Source organism: Vitis riparia, chromosome 11 (genome assembly GCF_004353265.1).
Source record: "Vitis riparia cultivar Riparia Gloire de Montpellier isolate 1030 chromosome 11, EGFV_Vit.rip_1.0, whole genome shotgun sequence".
Classification (NCBI taxonomy): Eukaryota; Viridiplantae; Streptophyta; class Magnoliopsida; order Vitales; family Vitaceae; genus Vitis; species Vitis riparia.
The window spans coordinates 6,765,397-6,789,703 of NC_048441.1; the positions used below are offsets into that span (position 1 = coordinate 6,765,397).

At 35.1% G+C, this 24,307-nt stretch overlaps 1 protein-coding gene across 3 annotated transcripts; it reads right to left on the bottom strand.

The window, feature by feature from the left end:
* Positions 1-571: 571 nt before the first annotated feature.
* On the bottom strand, positions 572-22,860 carry LOC117925066 (26S proteasome regulatory subunit RPN13). 3 transcript variants are annotated; one of them, XM_034843886.1, is made up of 14 exons: positions 22,737-22,860; positions 18,912-18,985; positions 18,202-18,294; positions 17,976-18,035; positions 11,687-11,725; positions 11,518-11,592; positions 11,353-11,419; positions 6,884-6,965; positions 6,542-6,660; positions 6,362-6,385; positions 1,467-1,561; positions 1,272-1,349; positions 1,121-1,175; positions 572-956 (listed from the first exon to the last, which is right to left on the bottom strand). In XM_034843886.1, the coding sequence occupies exons 2-14, from the start codon at positions 18,948-18,950 to the stop codon at positions 820-822; spliced, it is 963 nt and encodes a 320-aa protein (XP_034699777.1). In that variant the 5' UTR covers positions 18,951-18,985; positions 22,737-22,860; the 3' UTR covers positions 572-819. The 3 variants fall into 3 exon arrangements, with proteins under 3 accessions (XP_034699777.1, XP_034699779.1, XP_034699778.1); XM_034843888.1 differs by having other exon boundaries at positions 18,912-19,015; positions 22,737-22,830; XM_034843887.1 differs by lacking the exon at positions 22,737-22,860 and adding an exon at positions 22,653-22,677.
* Positions 22,861-24,307: the final 1,447 nt, after the last annotated feature.

Consider the following 24,307-nt stretch of genomic DNA (forward strand, 5'->3'; position numbering starts at 1 on the left):
TTTTTAAAATGGTAAAAAAAAAAATAATAAAAAAATTAATTATTACTAAAAGAAAATCATGTATTGGTGTAGGCAAATCCATTAAAAATAAAAGATAAAAAGATCTAAATGTTTCATGATCTCACTGACCTAATCAAGAAAAAGCTACCCTATCTTATTTATTTATGAAACCACTTAATTGAATTAAATACTAATAGATGTTGATTGATGTAGATACGGTTATTCGACCAATTTCATTCTATATCCTTAATTCCAGATATATAAATAGATTTTCAATCCAAATTAAGTCACCATTCTCACTAACAAATAAGGAGTTGGGATTTGGAATAAATAAATTGTTAAGGGTCACTTTTGAAATTAAAGGTTATTTTTATAATAAAATAATGAGGACTTTTTTTATCAAAAATAAGACAAAAAAGGACAAAAAGTTAATTTAAAAAATTGGATTGTTACCTACGCTCTCAATCAAATAGCCCAAAGTTCAGAGTGTATGCCGCCTAGATGGACCAAAATACAAAAATGGCAATGCAACCCATGAAATTCTCATTTGTTTGTGACATAACCCAATCCATTAACCTCTTTTATGCTGTTTTTATTATAAGGCAGCAGACATTGGATTTTGCACAAAAATTAGCTGCCTGTTGAGGGTAGAGCAATGGCATATATATTTATATAGTGACATCCTATGTAAAAATCAATCTTAAAAGAGTGCTAATGTTTTGCATTTTGTGACCTGTAATCTTACAACCCAACACCTTTTTGACCGTTAGAACCAACACATTTTCCCCTCTTTTTTTGCACTAACAATGACGGTTACTGTTACTGGGCCTCATCCATTGGCTCGTTGTCATTACAAGAAGTTTGAGATCTTGAATCCTTATCATCTTGTCCCGATTGTGATGCTTTGCAAACTGTATCTTCAAGTGCCTCTAGAAATGAGAGAACAGTGAACTTGTCTGCATGGAAAAAGGGAAAAATTATTTCTTTTAAAACAAAAAAATCTAGCCACCAAAAGTCTGTAAACTAATGAAACAATAACTAAATAAAAGAAGAAAATTTTCTCAGCGAGGTTAAATTCATTGCCAGGATTTAAGTTTTTAAAGCTATACGAACTACTTACATTTACTTGGATCGATTCCAAACTGAGACAAATCTATCTGCCCTGTTCGAAGTACCTATTTATTAACAAAGGGGAAACACTAAATCTCATAAGATCCAAAACAATCTTATGAACAGTAATGGAAGAAAATGGGAGGGATCAAATCACTCACATAAGTAAATGAATCTACTTGTTGGCGAAAAGGTGGGCTCTGCAGCAACTCCAATAAATCCTCTGGATTCCATTGACCCTGCCCCACACACAGAAGAAAAGAAAGGACAGGGAAAGGAAGAGAGAATTATCTCCAACAGTGACATAAGACTAAAGGATTTGAAACAAAAAACAATGAAAAAGCAAATTGCAATACCTCAGGTAAGTAAGAGGCTAAACGTTGTTCCATTGGTAATGTCTCAATCAATGGCAGTATCAAATCAGGCTTTAAAATATCTGCTAATCCCAAACCTAGAACAATAAAACAGAATCAGATAATTTTGTTTAACACATTATAAATGCATAGCTAGAATCAGATAATTTCATTGAATATGCTATGGAAAATCCAGAAGTGATCTGATAAAAAAAAAGTCAGAAATAAAGTAACCAACATGGTACACATAAATCCTTGTGTTCTTTGACAGGACCCTACTAAACTAAATGGCTGTACATATGATCTACATCCAAGTTTTTATGGACTCTTTGGCAGATCAAAATTGGTTTCCAGGAAATAATTGCTGGTCATATTTTCAGGGGTACTCTGAAAACCAGAGGATACAGGGAAATTTTGGCCAATATGCCATTTTGCAAAAGCCCACTAACATATTGCTAACAAGATCACACAGAGAGAAGATGAGGATTATACATGAATTTTACATCCAAACTCTTATGGATTCTTTGGCAGATCTAAATTGGTTTCCAGAAAATAATTGATCTGATTATCTTTTAATAAGGTCACAAAGAAAGAGAAGAAGAAGATAAAACTAGAATGAGAAGAGAATATGAAGCACCCAAGGTTTTATGGACTCTTTTGACTGCTCCAAATCAATATGAACTCTTTTACTACAAGGTTTCCCAACTATTTTGCATATCCAAATCAATTTCCAGGAAAAGACCACCAACATCTAATTTGAGATTTTTTTAAATGGGGGAAAAATTATGAAACTGATCAATAGAATTTTTTTTCTTTGATCATAAACAAACATATTCATTGCATTGAATGATAAACAAAAGGACATAGAAGCTTTCAAGATGTATGATAGTTGATCAAAAAGTAGAAGAATAATACCCTTCCACAAAAAGAACTATAAATCTGCATAGACTAAAGGCAGAAAAGCACTCTAAACTCTGGATAAAAAAACAAATACTCCATGCACTCAAGGAGGAAAAAAATTCTCCAAGAGAAGAAACTAAGTGAGTTGCTCCTTGCTTAGCTAATAGGTTTGCATCTTTGATTAACCAAGGGACCAAAGAGAAGAAGCATCCCACCTCACAACCAATTATATATAATTTTCCAACATCAAACTTCCATGAACCTCTCCTATTAGACATCAAGAAATAACAAGAACGATGAGATGTTGGATCAAAAGTTCTAATGTTTATTCCCGAGGATCCTCTTAGCATGAGTGGGGGGATGTACATAAAGGAAGGCTCAATGCCTTTGATTGATTTTGTTGATTGGTTAGGATCTTGTTGAGTGTTAGAAAGAGAGGGAGAGTCGATTTTGGTGTTCTCTCTTGCGTGGCTTTGCCTTTTTGTGCCTGTAATATGTCCTGTGTACTCTAATGTACTCCCTTTTACCATATATATATATCTTTTTTTGCTTATCAAAAAAACAAAAAGTTGGATAGATACGAAGCTTTGTCCTACACCAAGCCCTCCAATAATGCTAGTATTTTCATGCTAATGGCTGAACCCACTCCAGCATGTTTAATGTAAGCCTTCCCTTTTGTACCCAAATGATCTTTAATTGTACCTCCTAGCCTAAAGAACACCGATTAAAATTTTAACTCTATTGAACCTACTGGAGAAGGTAACCAATCAAGCATAATCTACACATGTATGAGTAACAAACATTTTTCCAATCTAACAATATTAGGTCCAAGGCAACCTACAAAAGCATAAACAGTGACGAAAGAGAATCGGTAAACCACATCCCAATTAGCCTCCACCAGTCTCCATCTTTCCTCAAAGATTTTAGCATTTCTCTCATATCTCAAAAACCATATCAAAGACAAGATAGCCATTAACCAAAGAACTCCACGGTTGAGCAAACTATCAAAGCCCCTAAAAGAAATTAACATATCTACTATGACCATAGGAGCACCAATCAATCTTGGCAAGACTAAACAATTCGTGCCAACATCTTAGTACTAAAGGGCAATGAAAAAAAAAAGATGATCAACCAACTAATTCAACACTCTACAAGCACATAACATGCAAACCCAGTTTGAGAGCTTTGTAAAGTCTTCACACCTGTAGCATATCACTGATATTAACCTTCTTATTAGCCACAAACCATGTAAAAACCTCAACCGTAGATGGAGCTTTTGAATTCTAAATGCACTTGGCACAACAAAAATGAGTCAAGGTTGGAGAAACTGTAAGAACTCTAAAAGAATGAGTCCTGAAGGTATCAGTGACCAAACTGTCGCATCTAGGAAGGTAGGTGAACTTACACATGTAATAAGGAGGAAAGGTCCTTAACTCCTCATTTTCTAAATTGAAAAGGTTTCGATGGATATTGAAATTCCATGATTAAGGGGTAGAGGAACTAGAACAGAAGAAATAGAAAAATCTTTAGTTATCTGAACCCTAAATAAATTTGGAAACTGAAGCTTAAAAAAGTCAATCACCTAACTATGCATCCTTCCAAAGACAAACTTTTGTACCATCGGGAGTAAAGGAAAAAAGTAGAATTAGATAAATCAAATAAAACGTGAGTAATATCCTTCCAAGGACAATGATGTGACCACCTAACCCCAATGTTAGAATCCCAACCATTAGAATGTGTCCTGAAAACGCTTAAGATGACCTTATGCTATAAAGTATAAAAATTCTTAGGAAAACTCCACAACAATTTTTCCCTAGAAGGACTTTATTCCTTGAGGAGATCATACCAAACCCCAAAACTCCATCTCTTTTCTGTTTACACATATTCTCTACCCACAAAGTGGTTTCTCCTACCCTCCCCAAATCCTACAATCTATCAATCCTAGAGGCAACTTTTACCCAAAAGGGAAATATTTGAATATAAAAGATAAATAAGATCGCCCAAGGGCATTCCACTTCCCAAGGACAATTAAATTGTAATGACCCACACCCAACCATATAGATATTGTCTGCTTTGGACCTGAAGGGACCCTCATGACTTTAAAACGCGTCTACATTGGATATGGGAGAAAGTTCTTGGTGCTATACAAGTATAGACCCCTCTTAACCCTATCGATGCGTTTTAAAGCCGTAAGAGCTCATTTAGGCTTAGAGTGGACAATATTTATACAGTTCAGTGCAGGTTGTTACAAATAGTATTAAAGTTGATCTTCAACCTTGGTGTGAGTGTTTGTTTGGCCCCGTATGAGGTGTTTGTTTGTTTTGTCTCGTTGGGGATGTTTGTCTGTTTGACCTCGTAATTCTGTGGGACACAACAAGGATGTTGTGTTTTTCAAGGGGATTTGTTTGTGACATCCCACATTGGATAGGGGGGAAGTTTCTGGTTGTAACAACCCACACTCAATTGTATAGATTTTGTCCGCTTTGAACCTAGAGTGGACAATATCAACAAGGTTAGGTGCATATTGTTACAAATGGTATCAAAGCCAATCTCGAACTCCGATATGGTGGTTTGTTTGAACCCTTCGGGTGTTTTTTTTTTGGGTCCACAATCCCATGGACACGACGAGGATGTTGTGTTTGCATGAGTGGGGGTTGTTTGTGATGTCTTACATCAGATAGGAGAGAAAGTTCCTGACGTTATATATGTATGGGTTCATCTTAACCTTATAGATGCGTTTTAAAGTCGTGAGGATCCCTTTAGGTTTAAAACAGACAATATCAATATGGTTGGGTGTGAGTCGCTACATAAGCTTTCTTCCAACCAACCAACAGGAAATTCTATATAACATTGAGTCCCAAACCCCACCCCAATCGCCACCTCCCAAATAGAGACCTAAGTCAAGGACATTAGAGACTACATTATATAAAAATTTGATCATCCTTTTATATGCCTCAATTAAGGGGGATTGAGCTTGAGGTCCCTCTCTTCCTAGGTGTGTTGAGGGCATGATGCCTTCTAAGTATTGTCCCACACTTTTTAGGTCTCATGACACATCTTTATGTTAATATAAGCTTGCAGCCTTATCAATTATTTGCTTCATGACATTTCTTCACTGCTTCATAACATGAATCACTAGGTGGGATAATGCTCTCTTCACACATGGAGCATATAAGTTGAAAATGTGCCTTCACTGGATTTATGATATGACGCCTAAAGTTGGAGATGAACATTAAATGATACGTTCCTAAGCAGTCTGATATACCAGAACAAGAGGCCACTGCTATTGATGAGGCATATAAAGCCCTATGCAGGATGCTCAAAGACTGAAGTTCCTACCCACCATGATTGAGCCACCTAACAAAAAGCCTCAATCCTTACACCCTAAACCCCTAACAATAAATCACAAACAATATTGCCCTAAACACAGGAACTATCCCAGTCCCATTTTCCATAATTAGGAAAAAAAAAGCCCAAAAAATGTAGTCCCAATCAAATTGAATTTTCAATTTGGACTGAAAAGGCAATACCTACATTGGCATTTTTAGGCATTTTCATAAAGTCCAAAAACATTGGCATTTTAGTAGCATTTCTAGTTTCTCTAAAAAGATACCCAGAATGCTACTCCAAGTAGTGATGGCCTATAACTTAAAAAAGGCACTCCTCTCAGTAATGCTTTTAGATTTTTTAAAGAATTCCAAAAATGCTACTGGGAGATACTTTAAAATTGAGAACAGTACTCCCCACTAGCATTTTGAACCACATCCAAAAAATTCGTAAAGGGTGATGTGGTGCCTGCCATGTCATCCCTTCTCTCCAAGGTACCACAGATGTAGTAGATAGGACTTTTAATTAGAGCATCCTGCATATGGCTTATTATGCACATTAATAGCAAAATGGGTCACAACTCCCAGACAGCCCTTGGAATATACAGTCCAAAAACATTGCATGTAAGGTGAATGTGTCAGCAACTGTACTGAAACGAGTGAAATCATTACCTTCATCTGGATCTCCAGCACCATCTGCAACATGAACAATCACATAACAGAAGAGTCAAAACTCAGAAATTCAGTTGTTATTATTATTCTTTTTTTTTTTTTTTGATAGGTACTCAGAAATTCAGTTATGAACATAATGTAAAAACTATTTCTTCTGAGAACAGAATCGAGAATTGATACCTGCAGGTTCAATGTTACTTAAAATTCTTTGCAGATCCGCCAATTTTACTGGTCCAGATAAAGAGGTTACATCACTTGTCACTTCTGCACCAAGGCTGGGGCCAACTAAATTTCCAGCTCTGGAAATCAAAGAATAAAGATCACATTAGAGTAACCTCCAGTAAACATCCAATGATATTTTAAAAGAATGAAATAATTTCATTCTCAACATATGAACATAGCAGTATGCCTGAGTCCAAACATAAAGATTACAGATATTAAATATAATACAAGCATACATCAACATGCAGAAAGATTGATCAGACAACCTAATGCATTTCATCAGTGAGTCTAGAGGTCTACCTTGATGAAATATCATCCTCAACCATGTCTTCAGAAATTTGTACTGGGCCTGACACATCCTGCTCTTCTTCACCGAGGAATTCTACTTGACAGAAAATAAACAGAGTTTCAAATTTGATGGAAAAATGTATGACCATTTAGCTTTTGGCTGTGCATCCAAAGAGGATAGAATTCATTGAGATATTTTGCAGTTAAAACCAAACCACAAAGTCTTGTAATAGAAAATAACACACCACAAATCAGGCTAAGCTTTGACCAGATTTTGCAGAGCACACTAGCAAGAAAGACAAGATTTTTATTTCTTTTTTATTCAGAGAAGTTAGGTTTATTTTGGATATTGAAATTATTGTACTGGGAGTATTTCACTTAATTTAATTAGCAATGAATGAGAAGTTAATATTTCAGTAATTATGTAGCAAGAAAGTTAGTTTCAGCTAATCAAAATAGCTATTTTGTCACACACAAAATCAGTGTCTTGGTTTTGTTTTCTCCTTTTCTCTTTTCCTGTGAAGTGTGATGCTAAGTCCCACTTAGTCAGCCTTCTCTGTGTGATTTGTCTAGGTAAAGCAATGAAAGATCAACAGCCAGAATTTTGCAGCAGCAAATGTCCCAATTTGTATTAACTCAAGTTGATACAAGATGCAAAATTGCTTACTGCACACCTTGCCTATCACAAGACAAGTCCCCTGTTGTATGCATATCAGGTTATTACATCAGCATATATATGCATCCCAGGTACAGCCCTATACCATTAATTGTCCATTTAAATTAGACAACCAGACTCTAACAATTGTCCTTGTCAGTTAAGGGAAGTTGGGCAGTTACTTAAACCACCTGAACTGCCCAACCATTAAACCACCATCCTTATGCCTCTTGTGTCTTGCATCCAAATGATTTCTGATGGTGTGTTGCCTACACATTTCTGGGTCTGCCTTCAGCCAACCAGCATATTGGTTCCCAACAGTTACCTTGCATGTGGCTACTTTCCACCTTGTATATGCACTACCAAAGATAACCTTCCCCTTCTTCAGCCCACTGCCTCAGTGTACCATCAACATGGTCTTAGTGTGCCACCAACATTGTTCTGCATGCCTTAGCAGTGGATGTCATGCCCAACCCCATGACTGATGCACCATGGAACTGTGCCCATGGTGCAAGCCTTTTGCAATGTTGCCACAACATTGTCTGATTTTTGAGGGCCATCTTGTGAGCCACCGACAAATCTCAACCAAATCAAGCCTCAACATGGGCTGTGCGCATGGCCTATGATAACTGATGCACATGGCATGGTGGGTATATGCATGCTCACCAAGTGTTAAACAAAGCTTGTAAAGGCCTTCAGATCATGCTAAGGGTGTTTTGAAGGCTTAGGGTACCACCATACATGCTTTTAACAGGTGCGCCTAGCTGAAATGCAGTGTGACACAAAGCTCCTGTGCATCACCTCACTCCAGGTGCAGCCAGTTAAAGGTGGTGCTGCCTAGGCATGAAAGGCATGCACCTTTGGCCAAGTGCAAGGCTCTTGAAGAGGCCAGCTTCTGCATTTTTTTTCCTCCCAGAACAGTCTAAATGACATTGTTTTGACCCCAGTTCTTTTTTCTTTTCTTTTTTTTTTAAACAAAAATCCCCAAACATTGCGTTTTGTTGGTTAACAAAAAAAAAATAAAAATAAAAAATAAAAATCAGATTAGGGCTGGAACTCGACTGAGAGAGTCAAAGGCCAAAGAGGAGGAGAATAAGAAGAGGAGACATGCCTTTCTCAGTTTCTTTGACAGCCCCTTGGTATTTTTCTCTATTTCTTGTTCCTTTTCTTTTCTAACCCCTTCTATTTGGTTCTCATTTGATTTTATTTTTTATTTTTTATAGAAATGAATATTGGTATGACGACTCTAATTGATAGAGAAAAAAAAAAAAAAGAATACTATGGTATAATATCTGTTCCCATCCTAGCAGTTTACTGCTCAACTAACAGTAACTTGAACCATTGGATGCTAGCCAAACTGGCAAATATTACATTCCCTGTTTCTACATTTTGTTGAGCCCTTTTTCACTCTTCAATGTTTAGATTTCAGAGCAACAAACAAAATAGTGAGGGGCCGTTGGATTTAAGTAGTGAAACTTATTTAGTTACTTTTTTATGCTATACTATGTAATATTCCTATAATCCTATCTTATGTAATATTAGATATACAACTTACTTTTCAATTTTTTTTTCTTAATTGTAATTATTTTATTCTAGTATAAATAATTCGTTTCTAAGGACAAATACTCAACGTCAAGTTCAAGTAGACTCAAGTGCAAGTGGAAGGATAAATCCCAAATGGAAATATGTCTGTTTGCCAAATGAAAAAGACTTGAAACTCTTATATGCAATTTATTGTGACAAATTAACAGAAGGTATACATACACACAAACATCTTATCAATGGATATAAATGCTAAAAAGTGTACAAAACGTCCAGAACATGTTAGAGAAGAAATAGAAGATTATATGAGTGCAAAAAAGAATAAAAAAGAACAAAATAACATGGAGAACCAAAATGTGAATGAAGATTTGTTTGGTTTTCAAGATGAAGATTTTGATGAGATTAAGAATAGAATGGCTTTCGTGTGTACTGTGCTACACCTTCCCTTCAGCGCTTTTGACATATATTCTCTATTGCTTATTAAAAAAAAACATAGTAGAATAGGTGTCACTAATATTTCTAGTGGAGGTAGTAACTAAAGGGGAAGTAGTGGTAGGACAATGAAATCTTCATTAAAAAGATCAAGACAAAAAGGTTCCATGGATTATTTTCTTCACTCTTAATATAGAGGTGGTTGTTCAAAATTGGAAGAGCGGAAAGAAGCAAGAGAAAGAGCTTGTATGCTTATCACAAGGTGGATGTGTAAGGCCGATAGCCTGGTATTCCATTTAATGCAATCACTCATCTGAGTTTTCAACTACTAATTGAGGCTATTGATCAATATCATGTGGGTATGAAGGGACTAAATCTTCATGAGGTAAGAGTTAATAACCTCTAGAAAAAATTGACTCTTACAAAGGATTTGATGAAGGATCATATGGTGGAATGGAAAAAAATGGATGTTCAATTATGTTGGATGGATGTTGGTGAACTTTTTGGCTAATTGTTCAAAGGGAACAATGTTTATGGAATCTATTGATGCTTCTTCAATGATTAAGACAAGAAAAAATGTTTGAATTACTTGACAAATGGATGGAACAATTTAGTGAAGAAAATATGATTCAAGTTATAACAGATAATGACTCAAGTTATAAGATGATAGGTAAGAAATACTACTTGAATTTTTTATCTTATTTTTTCAAATCTAAATTATTTATCTTAGAACTTATATGAATTCAAACCATCTCTTTTTTATTCTCTCAACCGCATTCTAAATACCTCAAATCCACATTTTTTTTACTCAACCTTCTCTTCCAATATCTTATGCTCACATTTTTTTGGGTCTTCCAAAGCAGTTAGAAGAGATTAGAAAGAAATTGAAAATAAAATTGTTTTCTTAAACTTGTAATATTTTGTGTTTGTTTAACTCGAGAAAAATGAACTCCTTACACTTAATTAATTCCTTCACTCAAGTTATGAAATTCATTCTTTCTTTTATAAAAGAATCTAGTGTGAGAGGAACACATGCATCTCCCTTTTTATAGAGAATAATGATTGACACTGTTATAGGGAATAATGTTTGATATTGAAAATAAGCATGAACTCATTGGATTACAATTGTAAATTAATTATGATTGATTTGAGTCTATCCCTCAAATTAAAAAAATAAATAAAAAGAAAGAAATTAGCTAATTTTATCTTTATGACATTTCAATTCTTAAACCATTGTAAAAATGGCCTAGCTCAAGTGGTAAAGGGTTGGGCGGGTTTATGGGAGGTTCTAGATTCAAGTCCCAATAGGGACAAAAAAGAAAAATTACCTATAAAAAATGCAATAGATAAAAGAAGTTTATCTAATTTTATTTGTATGACATTTTAATTCTTTTAAACCATTGTAAAAAAGGCAATGGATAAAAGAATCCAATCTTAAGAATATGCTTAAAAGCACATATGGATTGGTAAAAACAAATTGTAAGGAGAAAAAGAATACCAAGCAATAAGGGACTGAAATTTACAGTCTTATCAAATCAAAGAAATTGGTTACAATAAGAAAATAGCATTGAACTACTCTTCCCTTGGATTCAAGTTAGGGGTTGGCATGTATATATAAAAAAATATTCAATGCCCTTGATTGATTTTGTAGATTAGGCGGGAGCTGACTAAGAGGGAACAGTTTTTTGTGTTTTCTCTATGACATAGCCTTTTGATACCCATTGTGTACGTCCTGCGTATCTTAGTGTATAGTCTTTTTTTTTTTTTTTTAATCTTTAAAATTTATCGCTTACTTATAAAAAAAAATAGCAACTTTGGTAGAAATTTGTAAAACTGAATCAATTCCAAATACCTAAGGGTCGATTGATGTGGTAGTTCACTGAGTTGCATAACTGTGAATCGCCTTCAGCCTTTGGCTCCTGAAACCAAGTCAGAAAATAATATGTTAGAATCTCAAAAATGTATACCACATTATCTGCTAGAGAAATTAATGGAAAACATGATCAAAAAACCTAACCTGCATCCAAAAGAAAAACTTCCTATTGTCGGTGTTGAACTTTAAAATGTAAATCCTTCCAGATGCTTGATTGACCTAAATAAACCATGAAAAATCACAATGAAGATCTTATAAACATAAAAATACATACCAAATTTGAAAAGCTGAACAATTTAAAATGATCAGATACCTTCTCAAAAACTGCTTCATCAGGAAAAACAATCTGGTCCTATGGTACATTGAGTCAAGGAGCACTACAATTTTTTTGCCATAGAATGAACAGCTACAATAATAACTTGAACAGTTATGAAAATAATAGTAATAACAGATGATAAGGTGGAAGAAGTACATTGTGAAAGCAAGTGATCTTGGTCAAGGTCCAATCTAGATTGTGAAATTCGAGAAAAAAAAATGCAGTGACAATTTTAACTGCAACATGAGTCAATGAAGTTAATGTCAAGATAGTCAATGACTGTCCATGGGTGAAAAAGAACAAATTGCTTTCACCATCACATAGAAAACTGAACACCACCCAATAAATTTCTGACTCCTGCATTTTTAAACCCTTTTGCAAAACTACATTGAAAATGGTTGGAGCCCCATAATATAAAGAGTTTTACACAAGAAAAACTCATGCAACTTCAACTCTAAATGGGAAAATAATATCCCAAGCCACTATACTTCAACCCACCAACATCCAACAGTCCTAAACCACAGACAACCATTTAACACAAGACAAAAATCATTTGGAATCACCTACACACCACACAGATACAACTTCATGTGGAATCAACTACACATGGGAAAAAAAAAGTCCCATGCTGCAGTACCTTCACCCATCAACACTCCTACCCCACCTCCAACACAGGCACATACAAAATCATACGGAATCACTACACCTAGGGAAAAAAATATCCCAAGCCGCTGTACCTTCATTCATCAACCTTCCTAGCCACATACAAACAGAGCAGCCGAATCACAAAAACCACATTGTAACAGCCAAAAAATTGTGATAAAATTCAATCCAAAGTATCACATTCTCTTGGATTATCAAGCTAGAATGATGAAGAAAAAGGAGATGAAAAGGATCCTCTTTTTAATAGGAAATAAGATATTAGCTACCATTGAAAGAGGAGCAAAATTTCTCTCTTCTTAGTGTCCCATCTTTGTTTTATTTATTTATTTATTTATTTTTCCTCAACATGTGAACAACACAACTACTGCAGTCAAATCGCTGTCCCTTGTGTGGCTTCAAAAATAGCTCGCCCTCCATATGGAGGCCTAAGAGAGCCCTCAATGTGCTCAACCCACAATTTGATATGAGGATCATCAAAGGCAAATTAACATGGTCTACTATTGTTTAATTTGGGGTTAAATACCTACTGCAACCCTAGAGGAAATGCCCATATGCACACAATATTAAATCAAATACAGAAGTGCCAACAAGGAAATGGAACTTGAAGGAGGAAGTCCCCCTAACAAACTCCTTGAACAAAGAGGTTCCTCAAATAATAGACGCCAATAAGCCTCTAAAAGATCATTTTGCTCAAAACAGTTTTTTTTGATAAGTAAGAAATTGTATTAAAAAAAGCGCAAGAGTATACAAGGAGTATACAAGTAAAACAAGCAAAGAGTAGAAAAGAGGGTACAAAAAAAATACCCCCTCCCTATCCCAATGCCCAACCACTCTATGAAATCAATCAAATGTGTATATCCTCCACCTATATACACCCTAACCCACATAGAGAAATTGTTTAGGAATAAACTTTTTAGCCTTTGATCCAACAATTCCTCACTATCAAAAAATCTCCTATTTCTTTCATTCAAAAGTGTCCAGAAAATGCAAGTAGAGGCTACTCTCCAAGCCTTAATGCGCCTTTTCTCAATAAAAGTCACATTCCACCCTAGGAGGGTTTCCCTATCTGTCTTACAAATAACCCACCGAACACCAAAAATGGAAAACACTAGCTGCCATAATAATCTCGCCTTGACACAATGAAGAAGAAAATGATCTATGGTCTCCAACTTTACTTTGCATAAAGCATATCTATTGACCAAGGTCCACCCCCTTCTTTGAAGCCGATCCAAAGTCAAAACCTTTCCCCAACAAGCCTCCTAAGTGAAGAAACTCACCTTTGAAGGAATCCAAGGGTTCTATACTATTTTTAAAGGGAAAGGGATTGTACCACCAGCCTCTAACACAAAATAAAGCCCCTTAACAAAGAAGACCCCTTTGTTCCCACCCTTCCAAACCACTCTGTCCACTTGTTCCCTTTTCAATGAATGTCCTTGAAGTGAAGAAAGAAAGCTCCATGGCACTTAACTCCCAATCATTTAGGTTCCTAACAAAACGGAAATTCCAATTGCCACCTTCTCCTCTATACTCCCATAGATTAGCTACCCAAGCTTCTTTGGAATCAAATAAGGCAAACAAGGATGAAAAAATCTCACATAAAGGTTCCTCACTACACCACCTATCTTTCCAAAACTTTACCCTCCTCTTGTTATCCACCACAAAGGAAGTCATAGACTTAAAAAGCTCCCAATGCTTCTCAATCTCTTTCCATACCCTAACACCAAAGGAATCTCTCACCATTCCTGACCTCCATCCCCCTTTCCTCCTCCCCAAACTTTCCTTTTATGATTTTCTTCCATAGAGAATCCCCTTCACTTGCAAAACGCCAATACCATTTACAAAGGAGAGCCTTGTTGAACAACGAAAGAGACCGAACCCCAAGCCCTCCTTTTAACTTAACCTTACAAATAGTTGACAACTTGACTAGATGTACTTTCTTCTCTAAAGCCCCTCCTCTCCATAAAAAAATTCCTCTGAATCTTCTCCAATCTCAATTTTACCAATCTAGGTATAGTGAACAAGGACATAAAATAGATTTGCAAGCTAGCTAGAGTGCTTTGAAGTAAAGTGAGTCTTTCCCCTTTTGGAAGGTAGTGTTTCTTCCATAACGAAAGCCTCCTTTGAAAATGTTCTTCCACACCGTCCCATACTACCATAGAGTTATGAGAGGCCCCCAAGGGCAGCCCTAGGTAAGAAGAGGGTAGCTTTCCCACCTTACAACCAATTTCATAAGCCAACTCTTCCAACAGGTCCACCTTCCCTACTGGGATCACCTCATTCTTCTCTAAATTAATTTTCAGCCCTGACATGGCTTCGAACCACATAAGCAACCAACACAAGTGGGTAACTCGCTCTTGAGAGGCCTTACAAAAAATAATAGTATCATCCACAAAAAGGAGATGAGAGATTTCCTCTCCATCACCCCCTCTTCCCCCAATCATAAATCCTGAAATGAAACCACCCTCTTGAGCTTTCAAAAGCAAGTAGGGAGAAATTGGGTCCCCTTGTCTCAAACCCCTAGAGTTTTGAAAAAAACCAGAGAGGGTTCCATTTATTAGAATAGAAAAGCTTGAAGAAGAAATACACCACTTTATCCACTTTATCCATTTGTGCCCAAACTCCATTTTAGCAAGGATTGCTACTAAGAAATCCCAATTTACATGGTCCTAAACCTTTTCCATGTCAAGCTTGCATATTAAACCATTACCTTTCTTCTTTAGCACTGAATCAATTGCCTCATTTGTTATATACACTGCATCCAAAATTTGTCTTCCCTCCACAAAGGCATTTTGAAAGCTAGAAATCACCCTTCCCATTACTTTCTTTTGCCTATTGGCTAATACTTTTGTCATCCACTTATAAAGACTCCCCACCAAACTTATCGACCTAAAATCCTTGAGGCTAACAACCCCTTTCTTCTTCGGAAGCAGAACCAAAAAGGTCGTATTGAGGCTTCAAACAAATCTGCCATGTTCATGGAACTCATTAAAAAAATTCAGCACATCGAATTTCACAAATTCCCGACTAAAACGCCAAAAAGCCATCGAAAAGCCATCCAAGCCTAGAGCTTTGCTGCCATTCAATTCCAACAGTGCTCCTAGCACCTCTTCCTCTAAGAAAATCCCCTCTAAACTCCTCACCTCCTCTTCTTCCAATGCCTTAAATGATAACCCTTCAATACTAGGCCTCTACCCCCTTCCTCAAAGAAAAGAGATTTAAAAGGCCCCACTCCTCCCTCTTTCAGCTCCCTGTCACTTGTAAGCCATTCCCCATTCACTTTAACCTTGACAATGAAATTTTTCCTTCTGTGAGCATTAACCATCTTATGAAAAAACTTAAGAGTTTCTATCCCCTTCCTTTAGCCATATTTCTCTTGATTTTTGTCTCCAAGAAACTTCTTCCATTAGAGCACATTTTTTAAATTCCTCCCTTGCAAAATTTCTTGCTTCTGCCTCAATTGAAGATAAAACTCCTTCCCTTTCCTTCACATCCGAGAAACCTATCTGCTTAAAAGCCTCCTTCCTTACCAAGACATCACCAAACACCTCAATTGAGATGTATCATTAACTCAACCATTAAGTTTTGACTAAAAATACCTTTGGATTAGTGCATCAATAGTGAAATGGACCTTCTCCCATCTACGCTCAGCATAATCAATATCACCATCCTTGATAGCACTACAATTCATAGCACTTAGAGACACTGCCAAATAGATACGTGCTGACCTTTTCAGCTCATTAGGATCCATTTCATTGCCTTTCTATTTCCCTAGACACCCCAATACATCTGCTACCAATAGTAATCATCCATAATATGTCATTATGTTAAAAAATCTTCATCTATACAATGGTCTCAATGACAAATTAGGAGCACTTGATAAATATTCTCTGTTCATGCATTTATGGTGTTAAGGCCATCAGAACCTAAACCAGGAATCAAGACAAGCTTTTACAGGCTTTTGACCAGTTATTCGAAAAAGATGAGAACTATGAAGATGCAATTTCCCCCCTGTGGGTCTCTATCCATAAATATTGAAAACACCCAAGAAATTCAAGAACACAACACATTATAGCAAGGCCTTCAAAATAAAAGGTTCCACATGATTCTGGCATAGCATCAACCCCATATGAAGATCTCAACCTGTTGACATCATTACCTTCAGCATCATGGCACAAAAAAAAAAAAAAAAAAGAGCTTTAATCAATGAGTGTGTGTGTGTGTGTGTCAAACACCTTGGCTAACACATCAGGACCTGGCATTCAAAACTAGTCTCAATATAATAGCTCTAACTACAGGTTGAAAAATATAATTATAACCACAAAAATACTAACATAAGTATGTCTTCCACAGATACATAATGCTGGAGATGAAAAGACAAATTGCCAATTAATAAACCAAAGGAATACCAAAAAACCCAATATAATATCTCAAAATATAATAATGATATTAAGCTCTATAATATCCTATGTAGGCATGGATCCTATAGAAACAATACATTAGATAAGCCTCAAAAGAAAAAGAGTTGCATCATGGCAACCATACATCACATGCAAGCAGACTAGAAATTAACAATACCAAAGCTTCGTTCTTTCTAGATTGCAAAAAAAAAAAAAAAAAAAATGCACAAATAACATAACCACCTGGCGTACTAGAGAAGTTCTCCAGACTGATGTTGGCATAACCAGACTCATCTCAGACCTGAGACAGAAATGAGTCCGAATGACATGCAAGCTTATTATTAATCAATTGACAAAGTTCCGACCTAGAAATCAAGCATCTTCAAATTGCTCAGAACCATCACTATGAAACATAATCTAACAGAAAATTATTCTTTCCATAGAGTAGGTAGGGTGGTAACAAGGTGTCCATACCAAGGAAAGAAAATAGTATTACTACAGGTTTAGGTCTTTATGCTCATCCTTGAACTGTCAATGTTCGAGTAAGGATGTACATTTTACAAGCCTCAAGGACCATCAGATACAACTGTGTCTTGATCCAAAAGGTGTACAGTCATTACACAAGATGGCTAATTTACTAGGGCTTTGTCATCCTAGGCCCTCAAACTTATCATGGTGTGTTGTCAAAATTGTTCTTAAAAGGTTAAGCATTCTGTGAGGGATTCATTCCAACATCATTGCAGACCTTGCCATCTTCTCTTTCGGCATCTCATGCAAACCTTGAAGGATCAGCAGATTCTGAAATACCAAGTCCTGTATGCAAGCCTTCACAGAAATCATGAGATCTAAACCTCGCCCTCATCATACCATTTTATTGCATTGAAAATGTTATATATATCAACAAAAATATCTATACCAAAAATAAATTAATATATTGTATCAAACATAACTAGCTTCACCCGAAAGCCAAAAAATCGACCAAATAGATGTTAGCTGACCACCATATGAAGATCACATGGTACATTATGTCAATCCCAACATGGAATCTGAACAACTTTGAACACACCAAGAAATCCAATCTATTCGCAGTCAAATCGAAACTCAACCATAATATGTTTTGCACAAAAAAAAAAATGAAACACATTTTTGCATGTGTGAAGGATAAGAAAATGGATTAAAGTTGAGTAATACCATAGTAAAAATGGAAAATTTAAAAACTAGGATACATCTTCAAGGACATTGTTGGTTCTATCAAGCCACTGAAAATGGACCAAACCCTCCTCACCCTAAAAGAAACAAGAAGAGGAAATTCACTTAAAAGGTCAGTGAAAAACATTGATTCAAAAAAATGAATTAAAGCAATACCAACATTAAATGTTCATATTGTACTTAAAAATTATCAGAAAAATTGTAACCAAATAGTAACAATAAACTGCCTGTAATTTATTATACCCTTGCAATACGAACAAGTCCTTTACGTGTATCTGGGGTGACTCTTGTTCCCTCAAAAACCATTTTACCTGCACGAAACTCGAGCATAATTTCCTGTTCATAAACATTTGTGAGATAGCAACCATGCAACAACAAAAATAAAAAACAAAAGGCATATGTGTGTATGCATGCATTCGCTATACAGCCAAATAATATTTTTTTAGCACTGGGGCATTTATAATTTGAGAGGGAGACAAAAAGCTGTCAATGATGCAAATAAGCCATGTGTTCATTGTTGTTATAATAATACAAAATAGAGCAATATTTCAAGAGGAGCCAATATGATTCCAATTCTGGTAAGACAGAGTGCCTCATAGCATTCTGCTTGAAACCAGACTTCCATTCATTCAACATGAGGGATAGGGGCTTGGATTGTCATGATACCATAAGGGTAAAGGAATAATGGCAGTTAGGCTTCTAATTTATACTCACAACAGGAAATTGATCAACAAGCATAATTGTGAACCTTAGCTAAGAAGTACTTCAAGCAAATTTTAAATAGGAAACAAGTGAACATATATAATTTGATCATAACCATATACTTGAATACAAATTACAAACAGGATAATGTTAAGACAGAAATCATTACACCATAAGAATCATCAATAAGCATGAAGTAAAAGGAAAGCAAAGTGTTTCCTGTGCAACGATACAAAGCAGCCTAATCATACCTGCATGACTGGAAAAGTGTCAGCTGATGACGAACCCATGACTTTGCTGTGTATTGCCTTTTGAAATCTCAAAACTACAAAAGGTAGATGCCCGGATGTCATAACTGATAGAAAACAAGAGACGGCCATAAAATACAAATAAGTTGGTGACTCATGCTTGTTATTTGGAGAGAAGAATGGAAGTTCCCACAAAATGTAGGATGTTTCAAGTTGATTGGAAGGGCTTTTACTCCTTCAATAAGGTCAGAATTTACAAGTTGGGCTGAGTACGCAAGAAGGCAGGGGAATCTTGCACTATGGATAGTGTAGAGGGGAGTATGGGAAAGAGAACTGAGTATAAAGTTCAATGAATTGTGTTCCTAAGGGAGATATAGAGGGCCTAAATGAATTTTCTATGTCAGAGGAATGCAGAAAGATGACTTGTTGATCCGAGTCAAGCTGGAGCAAGTGGTGCTACTTAGAACAATTCCTGTGATTATAGGAATGAAAGTTAGCAATGTGTTGCACTGGGTGCTAAAGAGGAATTTAAAGGGTTCAGAAAACTTGTCAGTGCATCTTGCAACAAATTCAAGGATGAAAGTTCATGGTTAGTGGGTATTAGAGATAATTGACACGAGGTGGGGAGCAAAGGGACATAGAAGTCCCAGGAAAGTGAGTGCTGATTCCAGCTCAAGAAAGGCGAGAAAATAGAAGAAATTTTCAGCCTCCATTTGAATATGATTACAGACCAGGAAAGAGTGGGATGAGCTTTGAGGTAATATTGTGTTTTTTTTGGGAGGGGTGGCAATTTAGTGGTTACTTGATGAAGCATAGAAATCTTTTTTTGAATTTAGTGCTTAAATGGGATGTCAGAAAAATGATGGTAAAAACAATTTTAAGCGAACTCTGATAAAATTAAATTAAATTAATTTTTTTTTAGAAAAAAAAAAACTGTTTTAGGAGAATAGAAAAGGTGGTGGTCAGAAGTGCATTGATCTATGTGTGGAGAATGTTTGAGGATCATTTTCTTGGTAGTAATTGGGACTGGGTGGTGGCTCTGGTCATATGTAGTGAATGCCCAACCACAACACTGTTGGACAAAAAATGTTGCAGGAGATTATACTTGGGTTTATACATACAGATGGACTCAGAATGGACATACATATAGTTTTGAAAAGAGGCAGCAGAAGTACAGTGTACATGGGATAATTCTTTGTGTGTGTGTGTGTGTGTATGGCCATCAAAAGAACAGCTTTGAAGAACAGAAGGTTGCAAAGGCCTCCAGGTGGTAGAACAGAGAATATATGAAGACAATGGCCATCTCACAAAAATGCTGAGGCTTGAGTAGGTGGGTGTTTACCAAAATGTTCAATTTTACAAAAATGCTCAATTCATTTTTTTCCAAATGGAAAGTCCAACCAGAGTTTCAATTTCACTTTGCTGCTATGTTTTCTAAAGGGAGGGGCAGACAACATATAAAGACTTCCCTTTTCATCAATCTTTGTATACTTCTTGCTACTAGGTCTGTGCTCTTTTTGTTTTTTGGTTGGATGCCTTTCTCATAAAGTCTTTATTTGCCTATGGAAACCAAGACCACATAAAAGATTCTGATCTATTGGCCTAATCGAGAGTGCTTATGAAGTCTCCATAAATACTGACTAAAAGCCAAAGAAGTGTTGCAGGGATGATGATCTCTAGTAGCAGAGTCCCTTGTAGAGAGAAGGCAAGTGTTAGATGCAGGTTTCATTACCTACAAGTGTGCAAACTCTAGGTTGAAGAATTGATCATCAAGAGTAGTTTATATCTTAAAGAATTAGTGAGCAAAAAAGGCAAACAATCAGAATGTAGTTGATGGCAAAGGCAACAAAATGAGACAATAGCATGAGCTAAAAATCTACCTAATTCAAACAATATAAACACCTTCATTTTCCTAATTATCATTCAACACAAGTAATTCCATTCCATAAATCATCTAATGTATTCAATAACACAATAACAATCATAATCACTTTTCAAAGGCATCAAATATCATATCCCAATTCTCAGATCATCCAACATGGTTCAAAGTCACGGTCTCGGTCATTGACTTGAGAGGTCTTGAGGCACATTGGTCTCAATGTCTCAAATTGGTATTGGATGATACGCAAGATATATACAATTAAATATACTAAAAAAGTAATAAAATAAAATTTTAAGTTTAGTTGTATTTAATATTATTTAAATAATTAAAAAAGTATGTTTGGTTCATTTTAATATTAAAATGATTTTATTTAATAACCTCATGTTAAATTAAATTAATTATAAAATTTTTAAAATTGTTTATTACCATTACATTTGTTTTTGACACAAGTAATTGTCAATTTTTTTCAGTAATATGCTAGCTAACAAAGATTAATTTATGACCTTTATATAATTGTATTAAAAAAGTTATAAGTAGCTTATATAAAACATAATTAAATTTAATTCTTATAAACTATACCTGGATTCTCATATTTCTATTTATCTCTTTATATTTATTACCCATTGTATAAATTCCACTACATTCTTTACCCATTGTATAAATACCCAAATACCCATTGGGTAATCCATAAGAACCCATTAATCCATCATCCAATACTCTTCTTCCTCCCCCATCTCTAACCATAAGAACCCATTACCCAATACCCATTTCTTCTTCCTCCCTGTTCTCTTCTTCTCTTTCAAACCCATTTTTTCTTCCTTTGCAATTGAGTGAATATTGAATAAAACCATCTGCAACCCAGTGGAAACCACCTTTCTAGCTCTAATAATCCAGATTCCACTTCAAAATCAAACATTTTCCCTTTCTCCTCGAGTTCCAGGCTGGATCTCCCTTTCTAGTCGACCTAGACCATCTCCGAGTCAAACTCAAATATCAGTTTTGTATCGGGCTTAGCCTAGATAGATACGACCTGGCCGAGTCATACCGGTCTTGGTCGATACTTTAAACCTTGTCATCCAACCACCAAATTTGTTCACACCAAACATAAATTAAAAAGAAAAAAAAAAGAGAATTAAAAAACATATATATATATATATTAGAAAAATAAGAAGAGTCTGGACTTTTTTCTTCCAAAAATTTTCAGCAATAACTTTGACAAGTTAAAAGCATTCAAAGAGAAACCCTAGCCCAAGCCCTCTGCTTGGTTTCCAAGAAAATAGAATAATAAAAGAAAACACAATTTTCATTACTGCGTTATCTCCCATCTTTTGCCTTCCCGAAAAAAGGAGGAAAAAAAAAACCGCCAATTAACTAAGCCAAACAATCAGCGCAAGTTTTAATTAAAGTGGAATTTTCTATATTCCCGACCGGTCCCTGGTGAAAACCTTAAAATTCAAAATTTTAATTACCCTCTTTTTTTTCATATTTTCTTGGCATCTAAACTAAATCTATTTTTATAGAAGAAAACATTCTCAAATAGCAAAGACAGCTAATCAAACAAAAATTTCAGTCTGAGCTATAATCAAAACAGCTCTTCAAATAGAAACCCTGGAATTCGAAACTTCGAGCAATAGCACTTCCAAGTTATAAAGCAGAGTGAAATGCGATCCTCGATTGAAAAATAAAAGAAAACCACATTTTGACTCCTATGTTTTCTCTCACTTCCTTTGCTGCCAAAAATCCAAAAAGAAAAAAACAAGAAAAGAGAAAGAGAAAACTCCGTTCATCTAAGCCAAACAGTCATATGAGTTTGAGATAAAGTGCAATCCCTCGATGATGAAAAATTTATGATGGTATCTAACCTAAAGCATTTTCTCAGCATCCAAACGATTGTATCTAAACTCGAAATGGATCGATGGAATTGAGAATAGAGATTAGAGCAGAACCTTGAACTGAGAAATCGACCGAAACGCAGCGTTTGGAGAAGCAATGATCAAATGCTTTTGGCAAACAAACCCTAAAGCGGTGTAGAACGTAGGTTCAATACTGGGCCGGCCCAATTATTCACCTGTACAACCCCGCCCCTTACCTTTTGGAATCGAAGCAGAAAAATGAGTCTCTCTCTAATTTTGGTTTTCTTAAAACTCTTCAGTATTTAATTAGACTAGGAAAACACTTTTTATTTTTTATTTTATTTTTTATTTTTAATGTAGAAATCTGCTTGGATCGTATAGAAATATTTAATGTTTGATGTCACTAATTCTACATTTTATATATACTAGGTTGGTTTAACAGTCAGGTAATAAAATTAATATTATATAATAAAACTCTACATAAAAAAATATAATAAAATTAATATTATAACATTTAATTTTTCTATTCTTTAATAAAAATGTAATGTCGCAAATAGTTAATAATAATTTTTTTTTTTTATCTTCGTTTAAGTAACTAATATATATATTTTTTATATTTATGTGGTTTTATTTTAATTTTAAAATTTTTTATTCATTAATAAAAATGTTAACTTTTTTTAGATTTTTTTTTAGCTTAAGGCTAATTGTTTTGATAACATTATTATTTATTTAATATCACGATAAAAATATAATTTTTTTTTTAATTTCATTTTTAAAACACATTATTTACTGTATAAAGATAAAATAGTGGGGATGAAGTTGTGCAACTCACCAAAGACAGAAGAGAGTTAAAAAAAATAATAGTAGAGAGAGGACATTGTTTTGAAAGAAAATGGAGCAATTTTCGAGAGAGCAAAAAGTAGTTTTTGTTCACTCTCATGCAAACAAATAGATTTTCAGAGTTACAACGGAAACCTTTTTGATTGATTTTGTTCTTCAATTGATAACACCACATGATCCGACCCTTATCTTCCCAAACCCTATCAGGTAATTTTGGATTAACCCTTTTATTTTTTCTGTTTGATTCCCTAGAAAATGTAGGGAGAAAAGCTGTTGAAATTTTTAACTCTAAACCTGATTCCCAATCATGTTTTTCACATGAAAAACCTCTATTTTTTTCCTCTCAATTTTTGATTTCTTTTCTTTTGTATTTTCTATTTGGTTCCCTATAAAATGTAGAAGAAAAAAGTTGTTGAAATTTGTAACCCTAAATCTAATACTGGGTTATCTATTCAAATTCTTATTATACCAAATAAAATAACATCTAATGTGCATCCACAAAATGAGAAAAATGTAGAAAAAAATGATATGGAATAGAGGAGAAGATTAAAGAAGATGAAGGTGAGAGAGAGTAGAGAGATGGACGTAATAGAGTATAAAAAAGGTTGATTTGTTAAATATGAATGAATGGCAGTGTTCAGAAATCAAGGTGGTGGGACGGTTGGTAAGAAGGGACAATTGTGTTTTGGGTCTGGCCCAAAAATTAACATTTGATCCATATAACTTACATAAATAATAGAAATGATATAAGATATTAACAGACCAATATACCCTTTAAATTTCTATATATTACCTTTTAGGGATATAAAATAATGATGGACTAA